General features: G+C 33.4%; 1 protein-coding gene across 1 annotated transcript; it reads left to right on the forward strand.

Annotated features, from left to right (window-relative positions):
- Positions 1-7,546: 7,546 nt before the first annotated feature.
- LOC129946892 (uncharacterized) lies at positions 7,547-8,498 on the forward strand. The gene is made up of 3 exons (XM_056057260.1): positions 7,547-7,728; positions 7,900-8,020; positions 8,200-8,498. The coding sequence occupies exons 1-3, from the start codon at positions 7,659-7,661 to the stop codon at positions 8,381-8,383; spliced, it is 375 nt and encodes a 124-aa protein (XP_055913235.1). The 5' UTR covers positions 7,547-7,658; the 3' UTR covers positions 8,384-8,498.
- Positions 8,499-9,670: the final 1,172 nt, after the last annotated feature.

The raw sequence follows: 9,670 nt of genomic DNA on the forward strand, positions 1-9,670 counted from the left end.
GTACGTTTCTAGAATTTATAAGTAATTTTTAGTTGATTGTTGTGTTATTAAAAAATAAGTTCTACAAAACTCACGGGTGTGTGCAATAATTTATTATTTTAAATTTTTCATAAAAGTATCTTAGACAATTGTTTTGTTTTGATTCTTGTGCTGTTCGTGAATGATCGACGATGGTGACCTTTGATGGGCCAAAATGATTTATTTTCTTTAGTTATATGCCTTACACCCCTCCAACATGTTACATACAATTTTAGAAATAAATTAAAATAATTAAATTAAAAATAACCAGTGATAACTTTCATGTTTTCTTTCAAGTACAATGAAATAAAAAAGTGCGTATACGCCTAGTGCTCAATTGTTAACCTTTTTAAATTAAGCTAAATCATTTTATTTATTAATAAAACTAAATTTTACAAAACAAAAAAGATACCCTCGCAAAAATTCAGCTTACACTGTGCTTTCTACCTTTCAGTGTTTCTATTAGATTCTGTGTTTATAATCTTTTGATATCAATGACTTATCGACAGAATGATCAAAATTATTGCGACTAATCGTCTTAACAGAGTTGTCATAATATTGTATACAAAAAAACATCATTTTATAATTATGAGGCATTAAAAATTATTTTGAAAACAAGACACTTTATTCTTCGAATAGAGGTTGTCCGAAGTTGAGATATGTTTGGTATTTACGTTGAAACAGAGATGTTTTGTTAGATTTAGGCCAGGACCAGCTTAAGCTCATTCTACGAAAATTATGTAATTATGGAGCTATGTTGTGAGCTTTGGATATTTCCTTATACTTATCCTTATACATATTACATGCAAATACTTCTTAACCCACAACAGCATCACATATTTCTCTATTTAATAAAAATGTCATCAATGCGATAAATTGGCCTCGAACGGCGACACACGAGCGAAAGTTCCTACAGGTTTATGGATCCTCCTCAATACTGGGCTAAAGGGAGAGTTTACCTGGGTAACAATGCATCTATCTTGTTTTGGAAAATAATGTTGTTATTTTGAATAGATACGAGTAAGTAAAGTAAGTAGTAAAGTAAAGTAAAAAGTCTACTATTTTTTCAGAATTGGAGTTGTAATAGATTTTTGTAAATTTTTTAAACTTTTGATCAGTCCTTTTAAATAAAATAAATGCAGCAGTCCGTTGAGAACTAGGGCCTGCTGACTTACGAGTCTTAATCGTTCTTGTGTGCGAGTAATGTTGTCAGTAATGAAGGGGACCTACAGTAATTTGAGAAAGCACTTTTCATGACAAGAATTACTCTTGGAGAATTCGTCAATTTCTTGCAGAACGCAATACACAGGCAGGGATTGAACGCAAGACCTTTGGTATGACAGTCCAACGCATTAACCATCATGACACGGGCACTACGATCTGTCCAATGAGCTTGAAATATTTGGCCAATTTTATGATACTTGAAAACTTTCTCGATCTAGAAAAATATGAATTTACATATGTTTGTACTTTTAAAAATAGTTATTGCAAGACTTTTTAATGATTTGTCTACTTTTAGAAAAAAAAAAAACAAACAAATGTAACAATTTTTGTCCGATCTTAATAAACGATGACTCAAAGAATTTAGAATAAGAAGAAAATAAATGCAAAATAATTGAAAAAAAAAAACAACCATCTACCAAGTCAAAAAAAAGAAGATTTTTTAACTTTCCGTAGGAAGTTATTCTTCCGATTTGTTGAATTGTAAATTTTGACATTTTTCAACGTTTCAAGGTCCCTAGATTCAAAAAAAAAAGATTTTTGGAAAGATGTCTGCACTTGCGTATGTACGTTCGCGTTTTTTCGTCGTCAGTAACTCAAGAATCAGAAAAGATATCGGCTTCAAATAAATGTTGTTATACAGATAATAAGACAGACAGATGCAGAAAGAACTCTCCACAAAATTGCGTGGATGGTTTTGTTTTTCCATAGCAGTTTAAAAAAGGTGAAAATGTTGGTTAACTCTAAATATCTCACGAACCAATGACGCTACAGACTTGAATTAAATTTTATATTATATATTGTAACGTGATACAATATATAATATAAAATTTAAGTTTATTAACGGGTTTTTCATAAATCAAAACAATTTTTTTTTTAAATGTGCCATCTCGAAAATTTTAGGAATAGAAAATGATTTTATCTCCAAAACAATTTTGTTCAACGAAAAAAAAACGTTTTTAAATCTGGTACAATATTGAGAAAAATCAAATTGACCTAAAAAACATTACTCAAAAATGGTAAAAAATTAATTTTGACTCAAATATCTTTTCAAAAACTTGATATATATTATCTTATAAGATATATTGTTGTCAACATTCAGTTAAAGTGATTTCCGACTTAAATATCTTTTCAAAACTTTGAGATATTGTCTTCAAACTTTTTTTATTTCATAGAAAAAATATTATTTTCGATATTTAGTAGTTTTTTTGTAAAAATCCAACAATCCGTTTTTTCATAAAAAAATAAAATCTACGAAAAATAGTACGCAAATTTGGTAAAAATTGATGTTTATTTCATGACATCTCTCAAATAAATTTCATTCATCTATTCATTGGTAAAAATTGGTTTTCGACTTAAAATCTATTTTACAAAACTAGATTTTTAAACAAACAAACAATTTCTTTATATGAAAATATTGTTGGTAATTTTAAAATTTTTAAAAATACTTCACCTGACAACTTTTTAGCCCAACACGAAAACCATCAAAGCTTTTAAGCAAGACAAATCGACAGACGGGATTGGGAGGGTTCTCGGAAATTACGCCAACATTTTTTTTTGGAAAAAAAGCCAGAAAATGTTTTCTGGTTCAAATTGGAAAAAGAAGCAGAATTTTGCGGAAAATAAACCAGAAACATTGGAAATTGTGCCAGACAGAAATGGAAAAAAAAAACAGAAACCAAAATGGAAATAAGGTCAGAAAACCAATTGATATATTCTGGCCTAATTTCCTAATATCAATTTGGAAAAAAAGCCAGAAAATGTTTTGCATTTTAAAAGTCGCTACTTGGTCAATATTGTAGACGTTTTATCACAACAGGACAAAACAGCCATTGACATGCACCCGCGGGGGCGGTAATGGTGTTGCGGACCGGCTAGCCGCGATGGTCGCTGCCAGGCGCGCGTGGCCATGGCGTTGCGGTAGCGGCAAAAAATTACTAAAGTTTTCCATAATTTTTTTTATTTGTAACAATTTATTAAAAAAAAGAAAAGAACAAAATATTTGTACTAAATTTAAACTTGCAAAGTGTCTGCTAAGATTTGCCTGCAGCATGGACATTTGTAATTTTCGTTTGAATCTGCAACTGCTTGAGCTTGCAACTTTAAGTTGCACTCCGATCATATTTTCATATGTCTGCATAATTTCCAGGAGCCGATTGGCGTGGGGGCGCGGCCATGGCACGCTTCTTTTACGTCTTCAGGATGTTCCTCCGCTTCTTCTTTCTCGTCAGAGTAAATGTTAGTGTCAACATCATTAGAATCTAGAAAACTAAACAATAATTCTTACAATAGATGATAGAGACGAAGAATGTGTAGTAAAACTGTTATACAAAATACAGTTTTCTGGCCTTTTTTCCTAAACATGAAAAGGAAAAAACGCCAGAAATTTTGTTTCTGGACTTTTTTCCAAATATTTTTTTTGTTTGCCTTTTTTCTGTAAATGGAAAAGAACGACAGAAAATTTTTAAGAAAAAATGCCTGAAATGGCAGAAAAATTTGTGATTTTTTCCTAGGAAAAAAAGCCAGAATTTTCTGGCGTTTTTGCCAAAAAAAATTCTGGCGTAATTTCCGGGAGCCAAAAAAATATTTTCAAGGTCATATCTACAGTCTTCAATAAGTTAAAACAGTTAACTTTTTAGTAATTTTCTAATATAGAAACGTTAAAGATAAAATGCATGACTGGGTCGTACGAACTTGATCACGTATCCAAAAAATATGCTCAAAAAAAATTTCCTGTATTTTGAGATTTAAACATTTGACCGCAAAAAAAGTTTTTTTTTTCAAAAATTAAAAAAAAAATTTTAATTTAAAAATTTGTATATGTATATATTAGTATGTAGTGTCCGACCGAAACTTTGGCTTCCGCCTTCGGTTCGTCGAAAAAAACAAGATTCGGCCAAACCCTTGGCTTCGGCTTTTTTAGGACGAAGTTTTGACAGAAGCCGAATAATCTGTTTAATATATTGAGCATCGTAATACGCGCCGGAAAAAAATTAAATTTTTGAAATTTTCCAAACACTTGTGTGCTATCATAGTAGGAGCCGAACAGAATTTTAATTTTTGAATTTTGCCTGTCACATTTTGCGCATGGTTTGTGTTTTGTTTTGTTAAATCGTGGTTTCGGTTTGGTTTGTGTTGTGTTGTTTATTAATTTAATTTGTTCACTTTTAAAAGGAAAAAACACTTATTAATTTAAAAAAATTCAAGTACATATAATGTACATGCTCGTATTGCAAGAATAAACATTGCATTTACTTATAATTATTTATCCGCTCTTAAATCGAGTAAAAGTAAAATATAGAACTTTTTTGGACAATTTGTGTATTTTTATTTTGTTTCGTTGTTTATATTTGTACATTGGTTTATATTTACATGATGACATTTTTGTGAAAAAATCCTATCTGGGAATATTTTTCTAAAAACAGCGATATAAAAATTTGCAAAATATGTAAAAAAGCTTTGTCTCTTGGAAGTGTTTTACCAAAAAACCAGACCACGACAAATATTAAGAACCATTTGGCAAGTCAACATTTAAATGAATGGGAAACTTATTCGAAAAGTAATGAACAAACAAAACAAGAAAAACAAACTTTGAATTTTTTCAAGAGGTCAAACTTAAACCCTTCACAAGACAAAAATGAACTGAAACAATCCACATTATTTGAAATGATTGAAAAGAAAAAAGCTGCGCTGTACCCTGATGATCATCCGTTATCCATAAGAATCGATACAAATATAATAATAGATCTCATTATTGTTGAAGGAGACGCATTTCGAAGGCTCAGCTTAGCTGACCCTGACACTCCATTTAGATACAGAAAAAAGTCTGAAAAATACTTCAGAACGACTTTAATGCCAGGGACGTATTTAAAGGTAAAAAAAGTCATACTTTTCTTGGAAAAGGCTGAATGGGTCAGCCTTACTACAGACATATGGAGTAATCCTGCGAAGACTTGTTCTTTGCTGAGTTGCAAAGCTCCTTTCATTCAAGCAACGAAAAGACAACAAGTTATATTGGCAGCAAGTTCACTTGAAGACAATTACTGGAAAGCATATTTCAGAAACGCTAATCAATATTATTGCTGAATTCCGATTGACCAACAAAGTTCACATGGTTATAAGCGATAATGCTTGTAATATGCAGTCTGCCATGCGTCTTGCAAATTTTGCATCCATTGGATGCGTAGCTCAAACGTTTCAGTTGGTAATTCATGACATTATATTCAAAAGCGATCCCATGATGGATATAATAAAAAAATGTCGCAAAATTGTTGGAAATTTTAGAGAAGTGAGCAAGCTTGTCGATATTTAAAACAATTCCAAAAAACTTGCGACTTACCCAGGCTCATTCTGATTCAAGATGTTAAAACACGCTGGAATAGCACGTATCTATGTTGGAAAGGCTCATGGAATAAAAATCCGCTGTAAATTTGTACATAGCACAACGCGGTGGCATAGAAGTACCAGCAGCAGAAGAATGGGTGCAAATAAGAGATTTTATATCCGCATTGAAGTGCTTTTATCAAGCTACACTTGATATTTCAAGCGACTCTTCATTAATATCATTAATTATACCACTGGTTGTCATGCTGAATTCAAAGCTAACTCCAAAAGATGAAGATACTGAAAACTTAAAATTGCTCAAAATCTGGAGTCTGTTAACAAACGATTTTCCTACACAAAAAGTACTCCAAATTTATTGACTGCTACCATCGTAGATCCTCGGTTTAAAGGGAAGTATTTCACCGGTGATGAAATCGGAAAAACCAAGGCAAAAATATTGGAATTATTACAACAGAACTGGTCAAAGCAAACGGTTCCGATGATTTTAGAAGCCCATCTTCTTCAACATCAGCATCAGGATTGCAACATGATGATTTATGGGAATCACATACAAAATTTGTTTTGCAAGTCGAGAGCGGAACTTGCTTAAATGAACCTCCTTCGTTTGAGGGACAGCTGTTGTCTTTTTTGAAAGAACCTTTACTCTTATGAAAGGCTGATGTATAAGCATATTGGGCGTCTAGCCCATACAATTATCTAAGGACCGTAGCTATACAATTTTTGTCTGCGCCACCCACTAGCGTTAGTTTTGAACAACTGTTCAGTGCTGCCGGAGATATATGCGGACCGAAGATCAAATTTGAGTGGTGAAAATTTTTACAAACTTTTTTTCTTAGCATACAACATTAAGATGAAATGTTTAACTGTTAACAGTCGAATTGTTTGTTCCTGAACACCAATTATTTTAAATAAATATGATTTATTTGACTGTTAACAGTCAAACATTTCATCTTCAAAAGTCCCATAGCAAGGAAATAAAAATAGCTACAATTTATCTTCTCTGAAGACTTGTAGTAACCATATAATTCACAGTAGATCTATGCAGCTCATATTATATGGAATATCGATTTATTCGAGAAAATATGCGTCAAGACAAGGTGTAATGGTCATATTCTGATAACTATTATACCGGGGCGAAACAAAATGGTTGGGTCTGTAGGACCAGGACAGGCAGACAGACGGATGGAATGGAGAACCTATTTTGTTCGACTTCTCTACCATCGTTATGTTACATATGTTTGATCTCGAGTTTGAATTCTTTTACGAATGCAAAACTTGTAACTCGTAACTCCTATACGTCGAAAGCAACAACATATTCCTTACTTATTGTTTTTGACAATTATCTTTGAATAGTGAAGATAGCGTACACACGATCTTTTAATGTATTTCTTGTGCAAAATAAAGATAGCTGCATTTGAAAACCTTAATTTGGATTGTTCTGCAGAATGAATTCTTTTTGTTCATTTATTTATACGTACAAAAATAGAACTCAGTTGCGAATATTGTCTTAAGAAATCGTTTTACTAACATTATGTATTCTTCACATAAACAATTGACCCAAATTTTGCAGTTCAAAACTTATAGGCGGAGGGGTGATGTCTACATCTTTCTACTAAGTATGTATTTTACGATTCTAGGTTCCTTCAACAAGTTGCACACTCTCAAAATACCTCCTCCATCATTTATCAGTGGCACATGCACTATTAAATTGTTATTTAAACTAAACGATAAAGCTTTTAATTTTGTTTATATGTCGACAAATTATTGTATCCCATGGATATACAAAATAAATGTAAAAATAAAAACAACCACTACAGAACATTATTTACTGGGATAGAGGCCTGTAAACACAACTCGCACGCTGCAATATAAATAAATAAATACATAAATAAATTAATCAAAACTAATTTTCCAATTGTGCTGATTTATAATCAGCATCATGACCATACAGCATCAATTTGATAGCCTAGTATCAAATCAAAGTTTTCGCAGATGGCCACAGTTTGGTTGGAATTTTATATTAATCGGGTGCTATACGGTGATTTAAGAGATTTTTCGCTAACCAAACTGGAATCATGGAAAAGTTCTACCAAATCCTAGTGATTTTCTATTTGATCTGCCTTTGTTGTGAGCCGAACGATGGAGGTTAGTGTTTAGTGGAGGAAATTGCTATGCTATGCGATGCGATGCGATGCAAAGCAATGAGATATTCGATAGATTAATTAATTTCAATAAAATATCTGTGTACCTATATTTTGCTTTTTCATTTCGTTTATATGTTTCTAATGGTTGTGCTCTGCGAATGCGAAAACACAGCTTGGAGTGCTCAATGCTGGAAAAAGCATAACACTGGATCGATACAATTGCCGGATGGTGAGTTTAGGCGACCTTTTGGAATTTTATGCAGCTTTCAGTGTTATCTGTGGTTTCCCCCAATGTGAGTACTATACCTTTCTGCATAGAGCTATGTAAATGCTGGTGGTTATCGTCATCTACCGGTACTAGAACTCAGTGTGTTTGAAAACATTGTGGTTAAGTTTTCCAATAGTAAAATTTTAAAATACTTTATTCTTTTGACACCTCACTTAATAATCTATAGAAACATTCATATTTTAGGTACAACACTTGCGAGTTTATTTTTGATCTCAGGCTTTCAAGGCATTTTACAAACTTGGATGATTGTGATATCGTAAGATGCAATGAAACTTTCCGGATGCCATGGGATTCTTGGTTTACCTTTAAGAAAGAAGATCAAAATAATGATAGTAAAAATAATGATAATGATGATGATGATGAATAATCAAAACCTAAGGACTTTAAATTACAAATAAATATTTTTTAAGGTTCATTTAAAATCATTACATTTTGTATGTCTTCAAATAGAGTATGTTGTAAGTACAATTATTATTATAGAAATATATAAATATATCTTACTGAAATAGGAAAATACATGTTTTTTATTTTAATTTTAATATTAGAACTATAACCTATTTGTATGATCCAAAAGTACGAGTTGAAGTCAGCCCCGTCGAGAGGGGAAGGAAAAGAGGTTTTTTAGAGGCACGTCAAATTAAAAGCAAAGAGGAGAGTGTATATTTTCAATATACTTTATAAATAAGGCACCTTTCCTTATCCAGACAGTAGCGGACGAATTCTCGAGATGGAATCAATGGTGGCGTCTACAGTTCCAGTAAGGTGAAAATTTTATAAGGCTTCTACGTCGTATTCGGCGCCCAGGCCTATAAGGAGCGGTTTATCCGTTGTTCTAAGTTATACTAAGGATCTTGCACTCCAGGTTGGGGGTTGTGCCGTCGGGGTGACTTCCTGACCAGGTAAAAAAATACATAAGTTGCTAAGCACCAACAAGCCTCGGATACGGACGGATTCACTGTTGACAACCCAAATAAACGAAATAAGGACAACGAACTTCGGATCTGTACGTGGAATGTTAGGTGCAGCTGAACAATTAGCGAAAGCCCTAAACTGCTGCAATCAGATATTAGCGCCATCCAAGAAGTGCGATGGGATGAACCGGGCGAACGCAAAATAAAAGACTGCTGTGTATACTACGGCAACTGCTGCCGAGGACAAAGACAGCACCTATTTAGGTGTGGATTTGTTGTTGGAAATGGACTCAGGCAAAAAGTCTTGAGTTTCGACAGTGTGAGCGAGCACATCACGACAATCCGCATCAAGGCTAAATTTGCCAACATAAGCCTAATATGAGCGCATGCCCCAACAGAGGAGAAAGATGAAGACACCAAAGACATATTCTTCGAGCTCTTGGACAAGACATATGAGCAGTGCCTGCCTATGACATTAAAATTGTCTTAGGAGATTTGTATGCCAAGCTAGGAAGAGAAGACTGCCGGCAAGACACAACCTAAGATAACGCATTCAGCCTGCGGGCCGAAACGTTCTGGTAGCTAGTACGCAGTTCACGCTAGAACCACTTAAGCTAGGCGACGCAGATCAACAATTCCGCCTACCCGACCTTGATGAAGTGAAGATAGCTATATCTAAACTAAAGTCAAACATATCTACTAGAGGACTGACGGCATAGCTGCCGAACTATTCAAAGCAGCAC

The sequence above is a fragment of the Eupeodes corollae genome, chromosome 2, assembly GCF_945859685.1.
Source record: "Eupeodes corollae chromosome 2, idEupCoro1.1, whole genome shotgun sequence".
Classification (NCBI taxonomy): domain Eukaryota; kingdom Metazoa; phylum Arthropoda; class Insecta; order Diptera; family Syrphidae; genus Eupeodes; species Eupeodes corollae.

Coding starts and splice junctions, on each gene's coding strand:
- LOC129946892 (XM_056057260.1), top strand. CDS start 7,659: ATGGAAAAGTTCTACCAAATCCTAGTGATTTTCTATTTGATCTGCCTT. Junction 7,729..7,899: donor TTGTGAGCCGAACGATGGAG/GTTAGTGTTTAG, acceptor GCGAAAACACAG/CTTGGAGTGCTCAATGCTGG. Junction 8,021..8,199: donor TATCTGTGGTTTCCCCCAAT/GTGAGTACTATA, acceptor TTCATATTTTAG/GTACAACACTTGCGAGTTTA.